Source organism: Haliotis asinina, chromosome 5 (assembly GCF_037392515.1).
Source record: "Haliotis asinina isolate JCU_RB_2024 chromosome 5, JCU_Hal_asi_v2, whole genome shotgun sequence".
Taxonomy (NCBI): domain Eukaryota; kingdom Metazoa; phylum Mollusca; class Gastropoda; order Lepetellida; family Haliotidae; genus Haliotis; species Haliotis asinina.
The window spans coordinates 34,089,678-34,114,204 of NC_090284.1; the positions used below are offsets into that span (position 1 = coordinate 34,089,678).

At 39.5% G+C, this 24,527-nt stretch overlaps 1 protein-coding gene across 4 annotated transcripts in view; it reads right to left on the bottom strand.

The window, feature by feature from the left end:
* Positions 1-2,966: 2,966 nt before the first annotated feature.
* LOC137284061 (ras GTPase-activating protein-binding protein 2-like) overlaps positions 2,967-24,527 on the bottom strand; it is a 38,711-nt gene continuing 17,150 nt past the window's right edge. The window contains exons 5-12 of one of the 4 annotated variants that reach the window (XM_067815717.1): positions 19,970-20,183; positions 18,914-19,007; positions 18,281-18,513; positions 10,681-10,867; positions 7,726-7,904; positions 6,362-6,420; positions 5,045-5,104; positions 2,967-3,866 (exon numbers count right to left, since the gene is read on the bottom strand). In XM_067815717.1, coding sequence (XP_067671818.1) covers positions 3,591-3,866; positions 5,045-5,104; positions 6,362-6,420; positions 7,726-7,904; positions 10,681-10,867; positions 18,281-18,513; positions 18,914-19,007; positions 19,970-20,183 — 1,302 coding nt within the window. In that variant the 3' untranslated portion in view covers positions 2,967-3,590. Of the gene's footprint in view, positions 3,867-5,044; positions 5,105-6,361; positions 6,421-7,725; positions 7,938-10,680; positions 10,868-18,280; positions 18,514-18,913; positions 19,008-19,969; positions 20,184-24,527 lie in introns of all 4 variants that reach the window. The other 3 variants (XM_067815720.1, XM_067815716.1, XM_067815718.1) reach the window with 3 other exon arrangements.

Below are 24,527 nucleotides of genomic sequence, written 5' to 3' on the forward strand. Positions count from 1 at the left end.
TTGAATCTTGGTATCGACGAAACTGTTGATCTTGCTTCTAGTAAAAACAAAACGCCGCTCAAAGACGTCCACATAGTGATTCTTCATTCCAAGCTAAACCGAAATCAATGATCACAGCAGTTCCATTATCTTGAATACATCTTTCCGGGCTTGTTTTTGTTGCGCTATTTCATAGCCCTCATTTTTCTGACATATTCACAATATTTGTATTAAAGGTAACGAATTTTTATAAATGATAAAAAAAAAACATGAAAGCCCCAAGTATGCCTTACCGTGTTGATGTAAATACATAGCATCAACATAATGGTTTGCCAAGCATACTATACGAAACAAACGTAAATGATTTTAAATTATGTATAGTTCAACCTTGAAACCACCCATCTTGTACGATGAAGGGTGATACTTTAGAATTTAACAAATTGTGCATTGTGCATAGATCTCAGAAATCTCGATCGGTGCATTTCATATTTACAGATTTTACGATAAACCGTAAAAAATTACCTGAAAACAGCATGTACTCGTATAACATTAATGACAACCTGAACTTATTCTTCATAGAAAAATCGCATCCGGTTCAAGCGCCAAAACAGCACATTTGCATTTGAGACTATTATTTTCAGACCACCGCCATTATTGCTGGGATGCTGCTGAGCGCGGGGTAAAAATAAAGGTTCACTTTAATTAAAGAACCCACAAAAGCAGCCGAAAGTTACAGGATATATTACCTTGTCACTACTGAGTTTCTATACGACTACCAAATTCTATGGTGTTCCCATACTCCTTGTTTGTAGCATATTTCAGCAGTTGAAGTATGGTACTTCACTTTTCCTCTTTAAGGACTGTGTGTGATGTGTGTGTTTGTTTCACAGGAACTTTTATTTTTTTGTATGCAAACTGATAGATATTTCAATGTGCCTGCTGTGTCCGCATGAATAATTGTGGATATGTTTATTCAGTACCACAAATGCACCTCAATACCCTTTGAGATTCATGAAACATTGTTGCCAGATACCACCGGTACAACACCCTTGCCTAGTGATGTTGAGCAAGGTGCACGACTGCAGAGGTCATCGATTAAGATGAAGAAACAGTACCAGCAAGTGATATCTAATTTCATGCATGCCATTTCATAAATGTGCAATACCTGTTTGGTTAATACCACATTTGTTATTGAAGTCTAATGCAAAAAAGTCCCAAAACCCTTAAGTGCCAGCAACCACCATCTTGTGAGGATGCACACAGAAGCATGACCCTCCAGACCAGACCTGCAGTACAGACCAAGTATTCCAATTGAGAGGCTGGTGTATAAGCAATACATTTGTTTCAACATTTCATTTTGAACATTTTGAAGGGCAAGTCTCATGAATTCAAAAACAGATTTTGTTGTACACATCAATATTCTTGGATACATTAGGCCATTTAAACAACAAATTCTAACAATTACTTGGTGCAGAAGTACACAAACACATAAAAAGTTTAATTTGTAGAAAGTGGAAAGAGTTTAACAACTGTCAAGAAATAAATGCTCTCACTTACTCAAGTCATTAGGGAAGTAACAGAACCAAATTCCCAACTCTAAATTTAACACAAATGACAAAACTCTCCACAAAAAATCCTAGGAATTTTATTGAAAACGTGCAGCTGGACAGTTGATTTGTATCCGATTACATCAAGAATTGTTGGGAACTGGAAACCACCTCAGTTGGAATATACAATACATACAAGATTGGTCTCTCAACTGATGCCCACAGGAACACAGCAAAGTGAACCAGGCATTCATGACAGGTGATAATGACCTACTGGTTGTTATCTTCTCACAATGCCACTGCAGGTGAGTACATGATATCTTACAAGATGCCATCATGGAAATAGGAAATACCAGACTTGTATCTGACGAATGAAAGACAACCGGCATTCTGTGATGCTGAATTTACAAATCTGATTAGGTTCTTGTTTTGTCACAACTAAGTAGAATTTCAGTGGTATCAATAGTTTGAGGTCAGTGGTAACAACCTGGTAGCTTTAGAAGGAATATCATTGGAATTCTACATACCAGCGTTGTTCTCAACCTATTCAAAATGCTGAAGGTGTTCAGTATTGTGAAGAACCAAACAAAAAAGGCAACCATTCATGGGATACATTTCAGAGGCCAAGTTTCTTTGGTTAAGTATCTGCAGGCTGATCTATATGAGCAACCAATGTAAAATGAACATATTATGACATATTAAATTCATTAATTTTAGCCCAACAATAAATGTAATAAATAGTTGATTTACACACAGCAAACAAATCAATCTAATGAAATGGATTGATGATTGATTGATTGACATGGCAAAATGAATGTATTTTCCTCTAATCACTGGCAACTATTTTGCATGACAACTGACAATTTATTTGTAATGGCGGGGTTTCCACAAAGGATTTATGGATGCAAAACCCCATTCCCAAGTGAACTTCAACTACCTTGTAACAGCATCCTTAAAATATATTTCCCATATGTCCCTTCAATACTATGTAATTCTCCAAATAACAGTTTTGTGGACATGACTATGGAGTGGATGGGATTAGGGATATATGAGGGGTGGATTCAGTCTAGCAACAAGAAGGAATGTTCTTTTCCCCTGCCCTCTGAAACAGCTTGGCACACAGTAACAAACAGAGGCAGCAGTGGCGAGCAGGGAAAGAAGATTACAGAGCATAGAAAAACAAAGCATGGAGATGATATTTACCTGCACATACTTTGCATAGTGTTACAATCAAACAAACATTCTATGTCAATTCACATTTGTGGACCAAAAAAAATAAAGGAGAGAGAGAAAAAAAATATAAAATAATAATAATAAAAATAAATAAAAAAAATAATTAAAAAAAAAAAAAAAAAATTAATAATAATGAAAAAAAAAATAGATATATATTAAAAAACAGTTTCTTTTAAACAGTAGGAAAATAACACTGATCTTTCATAATTTTCATGTTTTAATCCATTTTTACAACAAATGTACATGAGTGGATCTTGAAGTTGTTACAGCTAAATGGAACTGCCACAGACAAAACCAGGAGTCTTTTTTTGTATTTTATGCAGCATGTAACAATGACACAGTTCACATATAAAGATGAGAAAATATGCAATTCTGCCATCACTCACATCACTCCTTGTATCACTGAGCAACACCAGTATTCAGAAGCACCAATGCAAACCAATTGAGACCCGTTCTGCGCACGTCTTATATTACTTTTACTGTACAATTTTTTTAAATTGGTTTCATTGGTTCTATCGTTCATCAAGGAATGATGCACTGACAAGGGAAAGGAGGGTTTCTTTGTATCACTGAAAGTCCATTCCACTCCATCGCCCCATTCTTCGACATGTTTAGGACAAAATAATAATCACAAAGTATTCTTAAATAGAGGGTTCACTTTGTTTTGAACTTTACTATAATTCAAATACAAAGCACAATCAAACAACCATACAGCTGTACTGACTGCACCAGAAGGGACCATTTTAAAGACAGCTTCAAATTTGATATGCCTGTCTACTTCAGCTCAGAATTGCATACTTTCAGAAGTTTAAGCACCATGGACCATCATCATCAGCGTCGTCCTCCACCCATTGGAAGGCTGCCCCTTGAACTCACAAACCCTCCTCTGTCTCCTCGTCCCATTCCACCTCCTCCAGACCTCATGTTTCCACGCCCTGGGGCACCAAAACCACCCGAGCCCCGGCCCATTCCTCCACCACGTGTACTTCCACCACGACCTCCTCCTCCTCCTCCTCCACCACCACCAATACGGCCACCATCTCCTCTGGGCTTCTTTTCTTCAACATTTAATCTGTGTTCACCATTGTACTTAATGGGTTGAGTTTGCTGGAACAAAGGATAATTAAATTTATACAAACCTGTAGAGGTTATGAATTCTTTGAAGGAAGTCCTCCTTTGGGTACATATAAGCATTTTTTATGTCCATTAAAAATCCCTACCACAGTTGTCTGATACGCTCAGCATGAAAAGTGAGGTGCGAGGTAGACGGTAAGAGTTACCTGCTCTTGGCTGTAGGGGGCCCTGGGGGACCCTGTAAGGGTGGTCTCAAGACAAGTTTTATAAATATTTTATTATCAAAATAGTTACAACTGTTTTAGGGATTTTAAATGGACATGAAAAATGCTTATATGTACCCAAAGGAGGACTTCTTCTGAAAAAGAATAAGTAAGTAAAGAGCTTGTTCTTTTACTACTTTAAGATTACACAACTGCCATGATCTTTTCAGGGAAAAGATTGAGTAAACTACTTTCTTAGGAAACTGCTGTCATAACGAAATATAATAGGTGTTCTCTTCGAGTTTGTTAACTATTACAGATTTGAACATGGAAAAGCACAATGCAGAAATTTACGTTGCAATTCTATACATTTTGAAAACATGTTGAGTTCTTCCCACAATGAGCGAGTATAGTGTTACTCCACTTTCATAAATAGGCTTTACACATTGTACGCGTAATCTATCTATCACGGGTCTTGAACATGACAAGTAAACACTTTAACCATTGGGTTACCCCACCACCCTTCTTCAAACAGTAACCTACAGGAGTCTTTAGACTATGGTACCCTCATATTTTTTTTTTTTCCAAATCAGACTGAAACTTTAGCTTCACGGGTCCAGTAATATCTGTAGATAAGATATCTATTGAAACCAGTGAAAATTTTCAAATAAAAATCACGATCAAAATGGACTGGAAATATTAAATGTAGGTGAAAGTTAATGAAATATTTATAAGATATAAATCTGCCACGTAAACGGTGCACATAATCAAAACACGATTTTATTATATACAAAAATTGTTTTCCAAAGGTCACAAGTGTCCATTTATAAAAAGTTCCCACGACTGACATAATCAATTTCAAAAGTTCTTGAAAAAGTTGAGTCGTCAATAGAGAAGTGGGTGCCCAATTTCAATGTCATGGTGGATTCAGTTAAAATTTCAGAAGAAGACTTCAGCTCACTTGTCCTGATACATGCACAGAAGGATGGGTGTATGTAGAATACATACCTTTATTCTCAATATGTCCTGTACAGGTTGAGGACTGTCAAACACCACAAAGCCAAAGTTCTGCGAACAGACATACATCATTTCAAAACATCTTTCAACCCTTTTCCGAACTACAACATAACACTCAAAGTACCTCATCTTGCTGAGCAAATGACTGGCTGAACATTCTGAACACTTAAACAAAAACAGTGACTTGAACTTTTGCTGTACTGCTTATGTTGGGCAACAAATTATTCACGGATCACAGGCTAATGACAGCTTCAAGACACTAATTATAATTTACAAATACAAGAGAGGAAAAAATTTCAATTATTCTCAAATCTGATACAATAAAAATAGAAGGGAATATTGTTTAACAATGATGCAGACATCAGAACATTGCCTTTTCTATCATAAAGTTTTTCAGACTTCATATTTGGTTTGTATGGTACTTTCAAACTGATCTAACCTGAACCTTTCAAAACTGATTAACTGACACTGCACCAACATTTTGTCCTCATCATATATACAATACACTGATTTTAGTATCTAATGCAAGATTTGCAAAACAAAGTCATGAATACCAACTATAAACAAATGCTTACAACTTTTGATTCATCAAATATTTCAGTTAAGATTAACAATCCTAAACACAAACACTGTGCTTGATCATTATAGAGTAACTAAACACAAAAATTACTCCAGTGAACAGAACGTGTTATCAACAATATTACACACAACACCAAAATGGCTCATATACACAGCTTCATCGCATAATACATGAAACTTTTGCAGTTTATTGTGAACCAAATGCAAATTTTGCCAGTGATATCAGTGACGCATCTAGAAACTGGATGATGACAGACATCCGGGCCATGGCAATAATGAATAAACACATGAAATAAAAGGCAAGGCTTTCAACACTGAAAGGTCACTGGACTCTCAGCTACAAATAACCTCTGTTGTGAGGGGTAGTATCACAGTGACACTGTTGGAACTCAAAACTTTGAGCATTCAGTTAAAATTTACGGTTCCATGAGAGTGAAATGTACTGGACCTTTTACAATTCTCACTGCCAACGCCACAAGAGGCACTCTAGACCCATCACTGGTGGTTTTGAACTTCAATATGTCATGTACATATTTCAAGAACACTTCAAATGGTTATGAAGCAAACAAAACTGTTATCATAACTGTATTGTTCCAGGGATATTTCTGTCAGCATGAATGGGCACGGCTGATACTGAAGGGTACACGTGTTCACAGATGACATCCACACAGGACAATGTACAACGCAGTCCATAAGATACGATTTTCAGCTACAAAAAAATGTACTCACTGGCAATTTTCCACCACCACTCTTCGTGTTGATTCGGAGTTCCATTACTTTTCCATACTCTGAAAAGGAGGACAAAAAATTATGGATGGCTCCTCTCTTTAACTTAATATATCATCAACTAGTTTGCAGGCAGCATTTAAAAAAAAAACATCACAAAACAAGGAAACTAACTCAGAACAAATACTGTAATACTAGAGATTATTTAAAGAAACAAATCCTAATTATCTGCATTAAAAATAAATTTCTGTTCCCACAAACAAATGTTGTTGTCATGGAGACATTATCAAATCATCTCCCAAATGGCTCATAACTCAGGTTCTTTCTTATACCTCATAAAGCTGCAAAACTATTGACTCATTTGCATCTGCAAACATTGGAGATTTACAACTTGACTAAAAAATAGCATTAAGCACACATTAGCTGTGGCACGAGTCCAAGCAGTATTGTCAATGACTCGTATACTGAGAGTTTTCTGTAACTTAACCAATCATTATTTAAGGCAAAATACATATATATGCAATATATATGTCTACAACACCAAATGTCATGGTAAAGCAGCTGTACTGAATTTGCATGAAAACTGTCCTTTTTGAAGTAACTAAACAAACAGTGAACGAACACAATGCTTAAATACCTATTTATTGGCAAACGCCTCAAATATAAGTGCACTGAATAAATAGACATAGCACTAACAGCTGCAAATGTGTCTCTAGATGCAGAGAACACACAGACACACACACAAAACAAAAAACCCAAAACAACTGTGTCCAGAGAGATGCACAATATTATTCATTGTACTAACGATACATCTAGGACTTTGATAAGTGCTGGGTTGCTCCCTTCAGAGTAGTAATTTTGCACACATTTCATCCTTTTAACCCACATTATCACTGAGGCATTCAAGGGTATAAAGTTACACATGGAAGCCTCATATTTATGAGTCAAAGTAAAACAATGAGTAATATATGGTGAGTGATTCAAATCAAATATTTTAGCACATATGATGTACTTGAGTGCAAATATTTAGATCAATACACACTGTTTAAAGAATAAAAGAATATCCTCACTGCAACACAGTGAATGTGTGCAATAAGGTTTTAGAAGTCCCCATGCTGTTAATTTTAAGATAAAATCTTGCTTTGCCAGGTGGAAACGTGTTCATCATGTGACGCACTGCAAATAGGAAATGTAACTGCTTTTTCTTGACCACAAACTGCATTCCGCACATTCTGCCCACCCACACCCACAAAATCCAGTTTAACTTCTTACAGTTCTTTGTTTCCTCTCGATCATTAGATGTCCATAACAGCACATATTTTCAATGTCAACTTCCTGGGGGATCAGATTTGTGAACGTCAACTTACGCTCAAAAAAACTTTTCAGTTCTTTTTCTGAAATGTTGTGTGGTAGGTTTCCAACAAAGAGCTGGTGGCTATCAGGAAAGCGAGAGCCCCTTCTTCCACTGATGCTGTCATTGTCACCATCATCTCGACTCATACTTGTTCTTTCGCCTCGCTGTTCACTCCGCTGTTCCCGAGCTTGTCTAAAAGAATCAGGCCCTTCATCATTGAAAGTCCTACAACCACAGACAGATTAACAATAGGAGAGACAGAGCAAGCCATGCTATAAGAGACTGTCCTATATATGTAATCCTCACAAAGAGTTGAGCAACACAATTTTTCACTCATCACATTTCACTTATTGAAATTGCAAATCATGGAATGATGCAATAGAAAGGTGAAACATGTACACATGATCAACAAAATGAAATGGTATTGAGTAACAACAAACTTACAAATCAAAGGCATCTACCCCTGCAACAGTCTCACAAACTGAGCAGCATTGATGAAGCAAAATGTTAAAATTTAAATTCAAATCAGTTTTGGACGTTGAAGCCACATATATGACCATCATGGGCACAAACACAAGCTCCTAAACATCTGGACATTGGCCAAATGAGCCTGTCAAGTTACTGATCTGGAATGCAAACAACTTATCCCATGCATGTTCAGTGGGATTAAGATCAGGTTACCTTACATGCCAGTCAATGTGTGCAATGATGTTGATCTAAACATCATTTAAAAACTCTTTCTCAGCCATTATCGTCCATCTAGAGGCATTATCATCCATAGAAGTGAGTGAGTGAGTGAGTTTAGTTTTACGCCGCACTCAGCAATATTCCAGCTATATGGCGGTCATCCATAAAAATGAAATTAAGACCTGCTTGATATACCAGAGGTATGATTACACGTAGGTTTTTAACCGATCAGACTGCATGTGTGAAATGTGGAGAGCATTCATGCCACATCTGTTGCATGTGCTTGTGTTCCGGGGATGTTATCAATGTTTTCAGATAATCAACTTGACAGTCACTATAGGGTATGTATTCTTGAATATTTACCTTTCAGTTACATGCTGGCAAAAATTACTATTGAGACTGATATAGATATTACACTGAAAATACATTTGGCTTATTTTTTTGTGAGGAGTATACATACAACCAAACCACACAACATTACAATGTATAACAAAAATACACTGTCTATTAAAGGAATGACAGCAGTCAATTTACATCACTAACCCAAATTTCTTCTTGCTCAGTGGTAGCTCCTGTTTGTTACAATTACTGTTATCTGTTTCATGCAACAATAAAACATACTAGGCAGTGGTCTTTGAATAACAGCATTAGTACTAGACAAATCAGTGATCGGAATTATAAGCACATCAGATTCTGACAAAAAATATTTAGGGCACACATTAAAATGTTTGATTCACCTTGGTGCACAAATAGAAACTGGGGTATATGATAATTTTAAGTTCAGTTAGGTATGTACTCATCAGTGATTTTTTTTTAAAAAGGTAAGAAAGAGGAGGAAAAAAAAACTCTTCTCTTCAGTTGCAAGCACTGAACTAGAATAGACCCACTCATGCACATACTTATTTGGCAGAATTTGATATGATGAACAGGGAAAACATATGCAGATCATGAAAAATGATCACAATACTTGTAATTGTACCCACCCTTGATGAAACTGGAAGCATGTACATGGCATGGCACTCATGGAGGTAAAATATGCACAAGTTAGAAAACAACCATTGATACATTTTCTTAATTTGTTCCAAATCCCATAAAAATCCAAATTATATACATAAATGAACCTTTTAATCACCTTCAACTGGTTACTGTTAGTTGGTTTGTTTTAGCTTGTGTTGTATTTTTATTCAACATTCCTTTATTTTTTCCCCAGGTTTCTTCACAAGCTTTGTAGCAGATACAAGCAATGCATTGTTATTTTCATATAACAAATGCAAATATTTTGTGTTTTTTTCACAGAACGGACAAATGTTCCTTTATTTTTTTTCTAGATTTCTTCACAAGCTTTGTAGCACACATGCACAACACATTGTTATGTTGACATAACAAATGCAAATATTTTCTGGGTTTTTTTTTTTCATACACTGCCATTTTATTTTCTTGTGTATTTCAAGAAGAAAGATTCACATAAATACGCAGCTTATCTGCAGCTCTGGAGTATTGATCGACTACAGTTTCCAGGTCACAGAAGCATACAAGGTCAAACTGGTTCTGTGATGAGCCAAGTATATAGTCCAAAGCACACAAAAATATTCCTATGAGCTATGAATAATCATTCTAAATCGTGACCTTTCAAATGATCATGACCTTACATTAGACATAAGTGCTGCCCTTAAATTGAGCAAAAGAATAATCTATGAATGTAACTATAGAGATCCCTACATTGGTGAAATTAGGAATCTAAGTTCCAATCAAGAAATTTCCTAACAAATCCCTCTAAATTGTTGCACTAAAGGATTGACACTTTTCAATGCCATTAATCATAGCGATCCTTATTTAGCTGAAACCTATTTGCAGTATTGGTCAGCAAAGTTTGTGAATGTCAGGAGAATAAGACAAGAAGTGTGTGGTATTTATTGGGCAGTTTACTAAACTTCCAGACTACTTCTGTAAACAATTTGAGAACTACTGGAAATAAAGTATTATATTTATATAATTATCATTATTTAGTAAAGATAATTTCATCCCTCCAGCAAGTAAGACTATATACACTTTTGTTATATTTTGAAAATACTGCAAAGAATTTGGCTTTGTTTGAATAGCTGAATCAACATGCACTTTTCAGAATGATTCCAATATATTCGGGAGGGTTGGCATCTCTGCATGAGATAAGAACAAGGTGTGGAATTCGTAAAGTTCAGGAACGAACGAACGAATGAATGAACGCACGAAGAGAAATGCTCAGTAGACCAACATGCCATAAAGAAGATGATGGAGGTTATACCTTGGAGGTCTCTGAGGCTGTGGAGCAGCAGTGGCAGCAGCAGCAGCAGCAGCCAAGCTTGGGTCAGGTTTGGGCTCTGGTCTGGTCTGTTGAGACTTGACAGTAGGGCTCGACACTGGAGGTGGGGCAGATCCTGACACTGTGTTTTTACTGGCCATTGCCGCCCAAGAAAATGGTTTTGCTTCAACTGAAAAATAAGTATTTAGAACATTGCAAACACAAGTGAGCAATGCATAGAGTCCCCTATTAAAGCAATTTGATTAACAAGAAAAGTGTTAGCATTACATTTAAGAACTGACTCTCAATTCATAATTCTTAACATATTAAGTTAAGCTTAAAGAGTTAAAGAAGTTCAGTGATGAGTAGGAGTATACTGGTTTACGTAAACAGTTTAAATGCATTTAAGAGCATGGGCTCAAACAACAAATCTCAATGTATTTAGTGGCCACAGGAGACTTCCCCATCCATCTTTGACACTAACATTTGGGGAAAGAAATAATATGAGAATAATGCTGAATGAATTTCTACAAAGCATATCTGATACACTTTCAGGTGACCTCACATGTGTCAAAGGACCGAGAAATTTGTGGTACAGAAAATGTGAAAGAAAATATTACAGTACAAACTTCCTATTTAAATTTTATTTCCAGTGCTGATACCTATTGTTTAGCGTACAGAGACAGTTTATGATGTTAGATTCATCAATATTCACTGCTACAACAAAATACTCTATGACTATGTCTACTTGTTTTATTAAAATCTAAATATTTTAGATATTTAAATACTTACCTCACCATAGGTCTATAGCATATTACCTCAAGCTTCGCTTAACAGGAGATCTAACGGAGATGAATTGCATTCAAACTTGAACGGTTAGCTCGCAATCAAGATGTCAGGAAATGGAAGTATCTGGATCTGCCCACTGCGCACGCACGCAGACGAAAACTTCATTTTTACTTCCTGGTCCTAAGAATCCAAACTGGAGAAGAGCATACAGCGTTGGGAGGGAGTTACCGCCCTATGGTAAGGTAAGTATTTAAAAATCTAAAATACTTTGTGTGTAATAACTCCCACATATGCCTCGGGGTAGATGGACCACTACTGATTTTCTTGTGGGACGAATCTACTGCCACCTCATCACAAAAATGGGAACTGGAACAGAATCAGAGTAGCAGGTCACGTACTAACCACCGGAGGGGTACGGTATCTTATCTCATGTAAGTACAAGACCCCTATAGACCAAGGTAAGTGACAAAATACCTGAAAGGGCAACCGGACAAGTAAGTTGCTGAGCAACTACTAACGGTCCGAAAGATTGCAGTCACTACATGTCCGCTACTGCTAAGTCACGTAGGTAATGACTAGGGAAGACCACATACGACTTTCAGAAACAACCAGCCATGATATCGGGGACTGAAAAATTCCTGTGCAGGGCCATAGTCGACACTAATGCCTGGATGTCATGAGGGTTATTTGCTGTCAGGTGAGTGAGACTCTGAGCATCATACGCCGCTAGAATAGTCTGCCTCAACAAAAGCACTATGGTGTTTCTGTTGACTTCACCTTTTGCCGACGTCGAGACTGGTAGGAACAACCTCTTCCTAGAACCTCAACGTGGTGCAGACTTCCTAATATACAGCTTCAACGCCCAAACTGGAAATAGTAATAGTTCTGCTCTATCCTCCGACCCGACTATAGATGAAATCGGTGTGACCTGGCAGCTGGTTCTTCGCCAGGAAATCCCACGAAAGTCCTAAGTGTGCTACACCTTGTCCAGTCTGTTCAAAGCGGACTCTAGTCACATTCAGGGCGAGTATCTCGCTGACCCTAGCTGCCGTAGCTAAGGCCAGTAAGAAAACCGTTTTCCTAGCAAGCAGGTCAAAGGACGTCGTTTCCAAGGGTTCATACGGACGACCTCTCAAATGTTAGAGTACAACATTCAAATACCAGACTGGAGGCTGGAACTTCACTTTCTGGTCCTCCAGCTCAAATGCTTTCAACATCGCCACCAATTCCGGGATCTTAAAAACCCTTTCTGTCAACCCTCACAGCCAGTACAGCGTTTAATGCTGACAAATAGGTGCTAATCATGCTTCCTCCGAGTTTCTTTGAGCGGTGCAAGTATCGTAAAAACTAAGTTATAAACTTGGGCGATGATGTGTGAGGGTCCTGCGACTTCTGGGTGCAAAAACTCTCATAGGTAGTCCACTTATCATCATAGAGTGATCTTGTAGATGGTCTATGCGCCCTGGTGATAATCTTTGCCACTTGCGACCAATAACCCTTGGCTTTTAACGTCCTTTGCAAATGGACCAAGCGCACAGATGAAACCAAGCTGGGTCCGGATGAAGCAGCCAACTGTGAGGATGACGCAACAGTCGGTCCCACTCTGAAAGCCGGAGCGGGCTTTCTCTTGCGAAATGGCATAACTCTGGAAACCACATCCTCGCTGACCACCATGGCGTGACCAAAAGTAGTCGTATCTTTGCTGTTAATTTGAGCTTCGTCACTACTGCTGGCATCAACACTGGAGGTGGGAAAGCATATGCGTCTAACCCCTCCCATGACAGGGATAGAGTGTCAGTCGCCTATGCTGCTGGGTCTGGTACTGGAAACACATAAACCAGGAGTTGAGCGTTGAACTTTGTGGTGAAGAGATCTATTAGTGGACGTCCATGCTCTCTGCATATGAGATGGAACATCTCCAGGTGGAGCATCCACTCAGTTGGAGACGGCTTTCCTGGATGAGAGTGTGCATCGGCTAACATATTCCTGCAACAGGGAACGTGCCGAGCTCATATCTCGATGTTGTTTGCATCCAACATACTGGCCACTACGGACATCTAATCTAGCAGAGACTTGGATCTTGTTGTACCCTGCCTCCGGATCAGCCATATCACCGTCGCGTTGTCAGACATGATCAGTACATTGGAGAAGTGGTACCAAATGACCTATCGCCCGAATTACCACATCTAATTGCAGGTTGTTGATATGCCAACCTGCCTCCACATCGGACCACAGCCCCGAGGTGGTCTGGTCACCTAAGTGCGCCCCCATCCCTGGAGCTACGCGTCTACGAACAGTTCGTGACCCTGCATGATTTCGCTCAAATAAACTCCTTCGCAGACATTCGACTGGATCGTCCACCACCGCAAGTATTTGTGGAGATGGACTGAAAGTAGTAGACATGTCTGAACGTTGTCTGTCCGTATGTGAGGAAGAATGAACCGTTGCAGTGGACGAAGCATTAGACGTCCCCTGCACGTTAGATCCTGTGTCAACGTCAGGAGACCCAGGAGCGCCTGCCACTCTCTTAGGCGTAATGGCTCTGACAACACCCTCGCAACAAATCGGGAAATCTTCTCCCAACAATCGAGAGGAATCCCAACTGGAAGAGGCCCCTGATGAATACTAACTCCTGGGTAGGCTGCAACTGGGACTTTTCCCTGTTTAGCAGCCCCCCCAGCTACTCCAGCAGACGAATGGCAGACGAAAGTCCAGTTGTCTGCGTAGCAACTGAGGTTCGCCCTGATTGAGGAGACAGTCGTCGATGTAGGGATCAAACTCAATCTGCTGTAGGTGCAGATAGCGAGTGATGGGCGTCGTGATCCTTGTGAATAATCACCATAGATATGCCAAACGGCAGAACTCGCCATTGGTAATGGTGATCCTCGAACACAAACCTGAGAAACTTTCTGTGCGCCGGATGGATCAGGACATGTAGGTATGTGTCTTGAACATCCAGGCTGTACAGCCATGCAACCGTAGCCAACTTGAGTCTCAGCTGTTCAAGGGAAATCATCTTGAAGTGTGGCAGGTCCATCAGTAACGCCTGTTTAAACCCGCTATGTTGTGTATCATCCGGAACTTGTCCGAGCCTTCCTTGGGAATGAGGAAGACCGGTGAAGAGAACCCTGGTGAGAGGCGTGGGACTGGTACTTCCTCAATGGCGCACTTTCCAGCAACACAGCGATGTTGTCCCTCAACAGCAGACTCTGTGACTCAGAGTACAAGCGTACCTCGGGGCGTGATGTTAATGGCGGGGGTCAAACTAACGGAAGTTTGTAGCCTCTCTTTAAAATTCCGGTCACATAGGAATCCCCCAGGATGGGCCAGTTCCTCCAGAAGATTCCAAGTCTAATGCCTACTGGTGTCGGGAATACTAGCACGGCTGGTGGCAGGAGGTCCCGGTCATGGCAGGTAGTGCCCTCAACGTCTGGAATAGGGGCGCTTGCCTCTCCATCTACCAGGAGTGGCGGGAGCGTCCCTGTTGGTATCAGCTGGTCTGCGGCGTTCCGAGGACGCAAATCTCTGGCCTTGACCCCCGGAAAAGGCTGATCTGACTCCCTCCTTGGGATATAGCACCTACTGCCCCTTTTTCGCGATCCAGATTTGCCACGAAAGGCAAAAGACAACGCCTTGAATGCCGACAATGAGACCTCCAAATTCTTGAGGTCGGCACGTTCTTTATATACATCCGGAATAGCATCCCTGAAGAGCACTGGGGAAGAGAAAGGTGCCCTCTTAAACTCTTCCTGCTACGAGCAAGCATCTAGGAATCCAGATCTGCGAACCACTGTGGTCATGGCCAATGCTGTCCTAATATGGCCCAACAAATCATGCAGTACTTTACCCTGCCACACAAAGAGCGATGACAGGTGCTCTGATCTAGATTCATTGTGCTCCGTTAAGTCTACTGCAGCAGCTGATGTGGAAGAAGACAGTGCCGAAATCGGCTTCAGGCTGCATCGTAATTCCGCATCTATGGCTTGCAGCCTCGAGTCCTGCACCTTGTAAGACGTCGACAAGAATAGCCTTTTAATAGCCTCGTCTAGTCCTGCACCCGAATCATTAAAGTCCAAGCCATGAATCTTGTACTCTTGTCTTTTAATCTTAGGCACCTTTATGGCTGGATTTAGCGACAACTTGTTGAATGGAGAAATAGCATCGGGTGAGGCGGGATCAACAGTTTCGGTTCAATCCTAATAGCCTTGTCATTGTTCACACCCGACGCAGGCAAAGGACAGTCCAGGAGCCTATCCGCAATCCAATCGAATATGGCAGATAAGGGCAGGTAGGATCCCTCGTCATCCTCAAGCTGCGTTGGATCTCCTCGTAGTCAAGGGAAAAACACTGTTCCTCGTCTGCTGTCCAATACAAAGTAGACTTACGTTCCGGCGTCCATCTCCTGTAATATGACTGTCTAGGACGCTGCAATCCTGATGTAGACCTGGACCGTCTATCTCTGTGCCTACGATAGCCAGATATACCGTGGCGCTCCGGTGTCTGCAGGCACACGACGAACTACTGCGAGGACTCCTAGATCGTGATCTCCTACTGCCAGTACCCTCTGAGCGTCTCCTATCCTAAGGCACATTGTTGGCGTTACCAAAAACAAACACTTCAAATAACACGCTGATAAGACAGGGTGGAAACAATCCCCCCCCACCCCCCCTCCAAGACTCACGGAGGTAAATGCACGAAAAAATAGAGACACGATGACATGTGTCACGCAAGGTAGCCCGTTCGTGTATCAAAATTACAGTAACACGTTAAAATTGACGCAACAATAGAAAAATATACATACCAACTCCAAAACTCTTGGAAATAACAAGCAAGTATCGAAAAAGTTACAACTTTATTCGATCGAGAAGATTATTAGCAATCCAAACCTGGCTGAAGATGCTTGAAGTAAAAGTGAAGTTTTCGAGGAATCTGCGCGCATGTGGAGTGGGGAGATCCAAATACATCTGTATCCTGACGTCGTGATTGCAAGGTAGCCATTTAAGTTTGAATGCAATTCATCTCCGTCAGATCTCCTGTTAAGCGAAGCTTGAGGTAATATGCTATAGACCTATGGTAAGGTAAGTAAAAAATATTACAGTATGTGCCAAGTTGGGTAAAGAAACAACAGTTTTGCCACTTTGAGTTGAAGTCAAACTTGTTGCCATGGAAACACCAAAAATATTCAATTCAGAATTCCAAAACTACCAAAAGGCACCAGTACGAGACTAGAGAAATTAGTAGCTTCAAAGACAAGACAAAGTCAATTTTTCCACGATGAGAACACTCTTCATGAATGTTAACTAGTTCTGATGGTCAAATGTACAATTTCATGTACCTCAGTGTCATGTTCTTGGATACCCATAAAATGGAAAGAGCATTGAAAAGTCAAGTTCTGCTGCGAAAAGGATCACTACCATCGATTTTAGTTGAAGTCAAATTTGTGGCCAAAAAAGGCACCAGTTCACCATCAGACCTACCTGTCTGTCAGTGCCATGTTTGGTGACAAAACAAGTAACAGTTTTAAAGTTATGCACTCGAAAAAAAAACCAAACAAAAAAAAAAAAAAAAAACACCAACAAAATTTTCAGTCTAGGTCAAATTTGTTGCCATGGAAACAAAATTAATTATTATCATTATGTTAACATTCGTTTAGTGCCAATATTCAGCTCAGCAGCTCAAAGGTACTTCGTCTTTCCCCCAATCATTGGATGTCAATTTTTTATTCTGAAATTCCAAAGTACCCAAAGGTGCCAGTTCACCTCCAGACCTATCAATGTGCCTGAGTTGGTAAAGAAATACGGTAATCATATGTTTTCACAGAAAGTTCAGAAATGACCTGTTCACGCTGTTTTTATGTGCATTTCAAACACCTCAGTGATGGTATACACTGTTTTCACAACCAACAGACACGCACTGATCAAAGCTTGTCATCGTAATTGAATTGTATTTACTTAAAACAATCGGAGAGAGAAATACAGGTTATCACGTGAGCACGTTTGGGGATGGTTAATATCCTGCATTAGGACTAAATACACAGTGTTTAGTCCTAATGCAAGATAGACTCTAAAATAAAGTGGTAATGCCGAGTGACAAAAGTGGATGATACAGGGATAAAAAATATGATTGCCTGACTCCTGGTAACAGGAAGTATTCCATATTGGACAGGTAAAACAGACATCTTCACATGCCAAGCGGCTAGGAAACATTTACAAATCATCCTAACTTGACCATTAAAATCAGTATCAAAATGGTACCACTGGTATCTTTTGTAGATTCATCATTAAAATTCATCCCATAATACTATTGGGTACATGTTTATACAAGATTTCCAGCTCTATTTATGAGACAATTACACACAGTAATCTTAATCCCTGCATATAAAACAATGCCTAGCAAATACAAATTAGAACTGAACAGGCAAATAATCTTGTCTAGTGATGTTTTGCAAATCTGACAAAGTCGTCTTCTCTTGTCTGTTTGTGCGAGGCAGTACAAAGATGTTTTATAACCTGAAAAAAGTCTGACAAAAGTGCCGACTCCTTTCTACAGACTGCAATTTTTGGTTGTCAAAATCTGGCTTATCTACAGTAACAAACGGTATGTTTAGGGCATTAAAGAGTCCAGTCAAATATTAATAAATGACAGTTCTGTAACAAATTAAGAGCCAATGTCATAGCTATTTATTTTTTGTTTACATTTCCATCAAATAGTTGGGAAGTATGAAAAAAAATCAGATGAAAAAGGATTTAATTTTCTTTTTTTTCAGAGATATCTGCTTCTAGAAATCTAAATCAGGTGTCACAATCTCTACAACCTTGTGGTTCCTCCTCATCATCATGTGTTGCTTCTGTAATAGTGCTGGCAGTCCCAGGTGTTGTTGTTGCAGCTGATGGGGCTATTGCAACAGATGGAGCTCCAGGAGAAGACTTCAACTCAACTTTCTCATCAAACTTTTCATCTTCCAGCTCAAGCTTCTCTTCAACATCCTTACCCTCTTCTGCTACACCAACAGCCTCATCAACATCTTCAACATGTGATGACCCATTACTGTATTCAGAAAGAAAATAGCTTAATATCAACCTCGGACTTACTTCAACTTCACGGCAAAACACTTATTCGTTTGGAAAATCTTTGAAAAAAATGCTGTTGTGGGGTACAAAAAAGTGAAAGTGAGATGCTATAGCACAAGTTAACCTCAGGTAGAAACTTTCACAATGGCAGATCAACACACATCCTAAGCCTCACTTGTTAGGATTCAACCAACTGATGGTAACAAAGATTTCCAATGAATTCATGCAACTATTATGGAGTAGTTGACAACGTACAACATGTATGGCCACCAATACAATATGATGCTATACAATGCGATCTCTGTATTCTTAGGAAACAAGTGAGAACTGCAGTCCCTGACATACAACACACAATCAAGAAGTACAACACTGCATACCTGAGTGGTGGAGGTTGATCATAGAAAGACGTAGTGGACTCCTGAGTCCCTGAATCCACTTGCTGGCCATTTTCAACAACATCCTGTTCAGAGTCTACAAAATGAGGGATTATTTTCACTGATAATGGAATCGAAATCTACTAAGTTTGTCTTGTAAGGATAAGAAAGAGAATGATGGAGTTTGAATTTACAGTTTTCAGTATTTATGGAAAGAGATAAATACTTAGGAAACAGCGCATGCACGCACAGACACACAGAGCCAAGGTACAGACTAAAAACATTTTCTGTATCGATAAAGAATTGTAGATAAAACTAAAATCTTAAGATCCGGACAAAACAGGAATAACACGTAGTTAAGCACCCTCAGTTGTAAGAGTTCAACATCTTCAGTGGCGAGTTACTTGTTCAGATAAACAGTTTAAAAGAATATTAGAGCAGGGTCTCAAATATCAAATCTCTGGCTTGAAACTTCGAGATTATTCAAGAGTGACCTAAACCTTGTGACCAAGATGGCTTAATCATTATCATATACAAATGACTATGTACAGTAAAATACTTTTATAGCGAACTACAACGGACCACTGAAATTAGTTCGTTATATCCGTAGTTCGCTATTCACGAAAATCCATTGAAAGAACAGTAAAACACACTATACAGTACAACACATTCCTACTCAGCTTATTCGTACATTCATTCATTCATTCATATTACGTTCTTTTCACTACAAAGTCAGTAATCTTACACAGATCACTTGTCACTAGGCACCCGTCATTGAATATATCATATTTTAAAAGTCTCATGAGTATCAAAAGCTAAATTTTATGTCCCATACAGTAACAATGATCGACTGAATCTATCATTCAACACTGCTACAGCCATGAGAAATGTAAAGGTTGAAGGATGTTATCACTGACAGAAGAGGATTTGCCCTAAAAAAAAAATTAAAAAATGAATGTCCACAAGACCTCAAAGGTCAGGTGAGTGAAACATGCACACAATGTAGGGATCACATATTAATAGATGTTATGAATTCTGGTCTGCATAATCTATACCCACTACAGAAGCTGTTATCTCCTAGTTCAAGAAGCTGCATACCCCCAGCCTCCTCTGCCACCTCTGCATCGTCACTGTCGTTGTCGTGGAACACTTCATCCTGGTAACGGAAGATGTCATTGTGCACATAGTACTTCTTCGGGGATTGAGGAGCAAGCACAAATGTTTGCATGAATCTTCTCATGGGCTCACCGTTGTTAGACAATTCTCCAGTAACCTGCCAATGAACCAACATGCAAATCAGTCCACTGATATTAACCATGAGCAAAGAAATTTGCCAGGGTGAACAATTTTGTAACTCACGATAACAAACAGGATATACAGGACGCAAAGTTCAGCATCCTATACACACATAAATATTGACAATGGACACACCAAAATTCTTAAGTGCATCCATGGTGATGTAGAAAACGTCAAAATACTTTTAGTAAAATTTCAGTAAAGTAACAAGCTATCAAGTTTGCTACTAGCTGGGTTATGATATCATTTGCATTTCAATTAATGTAAATACAATGTGATGATTTAATAATAATAATAGTCAAGTGTCTGGAACCCCTGAAAATTAACACTATAAGTTCCAGGGACCCTAAAAACAGGACTCTGGGTAAATCCCTGAGCAAACAAAACAGTTTTTATTGCAAACCTTTGCAACTGACAACCTTGTATAATACTGAGCCAATGTTTTAACACAGCATCAATATTGCTACTACATTTTATCAAAGATTATATTTTTCACCTTTAACGATGCTTGACAAACAGAAAGTTGACTATTGGACTCCAAGTTACTCCCAATATTGACACTTTTAAACAATCCAACACATAATGACAGTTTCAGGTTAAGGGCATTGGTAGAAAAAAATATGTTTTCTCTAGTCAGCTAAAAAAACATAACACCCCAATCTACAAATAAAGGAGTTTACCATCACATTTTTTAAAAGTATGCCTCATGGGCAAGATCATGATGAATTAAGTGTGCCTCTTCAATTTCTTGTGTGCTGTAAATTCATGGTCTGTTAAACTGTATTTCAAAACATTACAAGATTTGAAGCGCAGGATTTGAAGTAAATGTTAAAGTTGTAACTAGTGTTGGGAATCGGAAACAATATCCACTGTCGATTATACAAGGACTTGTGAATGATTGTTGATAATAATCATGTCTATGTACGTTTGAACGTAATCGCTAATTCCAAGGGCCGCAGCTACGCGCACCACAAACGCATCAAAATCCTTAGGTTGCGATGTTACCGTCTCCAGTACCGGCGCCCAGGAGACTGTCAAAGTTGGCCTTGATAAAGGCGCCGAAGTAAATTGCGGAACGCTATATAACAAACCAGTCACGTCTGAGCAACCTGTAGAGTAAGTTATTAACGGTGTCCCGACAGCTGCAGTCAATACATGTGGAGTAGTCATCGACACAAGGGGCACAGTCCTAGTCACCGCACTGGCGACTGTATGTGCACTAAGCGCTGCACTCGAACCAACATGAAAAATAACCACTCTCTGATGAAACACCGAATCGAAGTCACCCCGAGTAAGCGACACATCAAACCTATACTGCTGTCGAGAGAGCAGCGCTTCAGAATGTAGTGCCGCACTGGACCGATATGGTTGAGGAAGCACTGAACCGAGACTGCCCTGTTGTTGTGGAAGCGCCGCTTTCAAGTGAATCGCCGAATCGGCCATAAGTGGTTGAGTGAGAGCCGCATCCAAACGAAGTTGTTGAGAGCGCATCATGCCAGAGTGAATTCGAGTGTTCGCCTGAAGTGGATGGGAAATGCCAGATTGATTCCACCCCTACCACTTAAAGTGAATCGCCAGACTCAATCAGCTGAAATGCAACCACATCATGGCCTTGAGTGGTAGACCAAATCAATAGGTCGGTCGGGTAAATTGATGCATACTGCCATATCGTTACAATAGAAGCCAGACGCAATGAAGGTTGTGGTTGTGATAAAACCACCACACGTGGTGGCAACGACGATTTGCCCACATCCCGCAAAGCCTCCGAATTACTAGGACAAAACAATTGTCTCAAATTCTCACTCATGTATGAGTCCGATGCCTCCTTCGAAAAAGCTTAATCTGCTAATTTTGAAGATGACCGTCTACCAACTAATTTGTGTTGTTCTTTCCTCAGCTTTTAGGAGCAGATTGCCCATCTGCTGTTCCCCGACGATCTCTATCAGACGACTGTCTATTAGCTATCTGCCAATACATAGAAACTCCTTGTCTGACGTCTCGTTTCTACTACATTGACTGCAATGTTACGCTTCACAGATACCTTCTCTTTAGATCCACCCATGTTTATTTACAATTCCAACTTATATCTTCACAGAGACAACAAGCGTCTGCACAGCGGTGTGACAAGAAAGAGAATGACAAGTAGAGGACATCATGTGATCGACTGCATGTGCAGGATGATTGACAGGTGTCTATTGCAGAGGCAGAGGTCGGGTGCTCAGAGGCCAAGATGATTTGACTGAACTTAGCTGACAGCGCGTTTCCACACTGGGTCAAAGAGAGGAAGAGAGATGCATAACGTGAGATCAGATAAGTTTAAAAATTTACTTTTTTAAAATGGCAATAAAGAAATGTTATGCGCACAGGTAAAAGTGACAAGCTGATCACATTTTTTTATATAGCCTAACTAAGGTTATGTGACAGCACCGTACCCCATTCAGAAGTTGGTGTGTCAGGCAAGTTTCATCCTCGATATCTCCAGGCTATACGTTCCGATAAGCCTCCACTATACCCTGGACGCATCTACGGCTCTGCCAGATAAATTTATTACCTCCCTTTGCTGGCTCCGCCTTCTCACAATAGCCAATCAGCTAGGCCGCCGTTATAACAGAGCTTGCCAGTGTCAACAAAGGTAGCGGTCGCAACTGCGAAGGTTTGCCCACAGTGCGTCCCACAAACAAATTGACAGGTCCGAAACTTTAAAACAACATATGCAAGAACGCCTTCTACCTCTTTCAGACAACCTCTGCATGGTTTATGTTGCCAAGTACAATCGGTTAAATAATTAAAAAAAGGAAAGTGAGTTGTGATTGGTTTGCTCAACTTCCCAGCGTAGACACCTGACTGGATGACAAGACAGTCAAGGGGGGTAATAAATTTATCTGGCAGAGCCGTAGATGCGTCCAGGGTATAGTGGAGACTTATTGGAGCGTATACCCTGGAGATATCGAGGATGGGCAAGTTTAAGTGATGGGCATGTTTGCAACTTATCAAGATATTACAAATCATCCAGCTGCCTAATATGCAGCACCTGATTGGCTAAGTAAACTTAAGGACCATACAGTACATTAATATATGCAAAACCGAAAATAAATATAGGTCAAGAAACCACATTGGGTATTTGTCATGAAAAACAAGACAATGATTTGTGATCTTTTTTATATATTTGCAAACACTCTTTTGATTTGAGCTATGTAAATGTGTACACGAAAAAAACATGTGACTCTCACAGGTGCACGAGTTAACGTAATACGTACATGATCATTTATATTGTGTTACTGGTTGCACAATTTTTGCTTGACCTTTATGTTACCATTTTAAGTGTGTAGTTTATGAAAAATGAAATCATTTTCTTTGCCAAAAGATAAGAATTCAGTTAACTAGAAATGTCCCATTAGTAACTTTGTGTTTTATTACAGCATAGCCTGCTGTCTGTGCAGAGCTTTCACTTGTCTGAGTTATATCTTTGTTTGACCAAATATATAAGTTAATGTTGTTTGCTAATTTGATAGCTGTAGTATCTTTCCACATGGCATGTCGACTGCTACATATTATCTCATAACACGACTGAAACCAAAGTCATATACAAGCCTGCTTCAGATTGGTTGCTTACTTATTGTCAGCCAATCATCTGTCACGTTTCTGAAGAAAATGGTAATTATTAGACACATCATTTCTGGGAGTACATGGATCAATAGAAGCTACTTTTGTTTGTGTACACATTAAAAACCATCTTCATTTCGTAACCCTGACATTGCCTTTCCACAAAAATAATATTTCATTCAAGAGAGCTCACATGTAAAAAAACAAGACGCAGTCACGTATCAATACCCCCTGCATTAGCTCCAATTTCAGTTGAAGTCAAACATGTTGCCATGGAAATGCCAAAACATTTTATTCAGAATTCAAAAACTATCAAAAGGCACCAGTACACCACTAGACCAATCTATGCGTCAAGTTTGGTGAAGAAATACTGAACAGTTTTAGAGTTCTGCTCCAGCAAAGATAAATGTACACGCACAGATGGACAGACGGACGGAGGAAGTGCATTTTAATAATAATAATAAAAAAAAAGAATCCTGCCAGAATTCACTGTCAGGGATGCAGTGCTAGATTGATCCCTGTTCTTCACATAATTGTAGACTCTGAGTGTAATGTTTTACAAGATCACATTCACACAAGTTTTCAAAGTGTCATCCAAAATCAACTGGTGTCTGCTGTGAAGGTCGTCACCAAATTTCAAGAGACTGAAACATTTAGTGTCAGTATGCCCATCTTAATATGCCAAAACAGACAGACAGGACTGATAGCTTCATGGTTT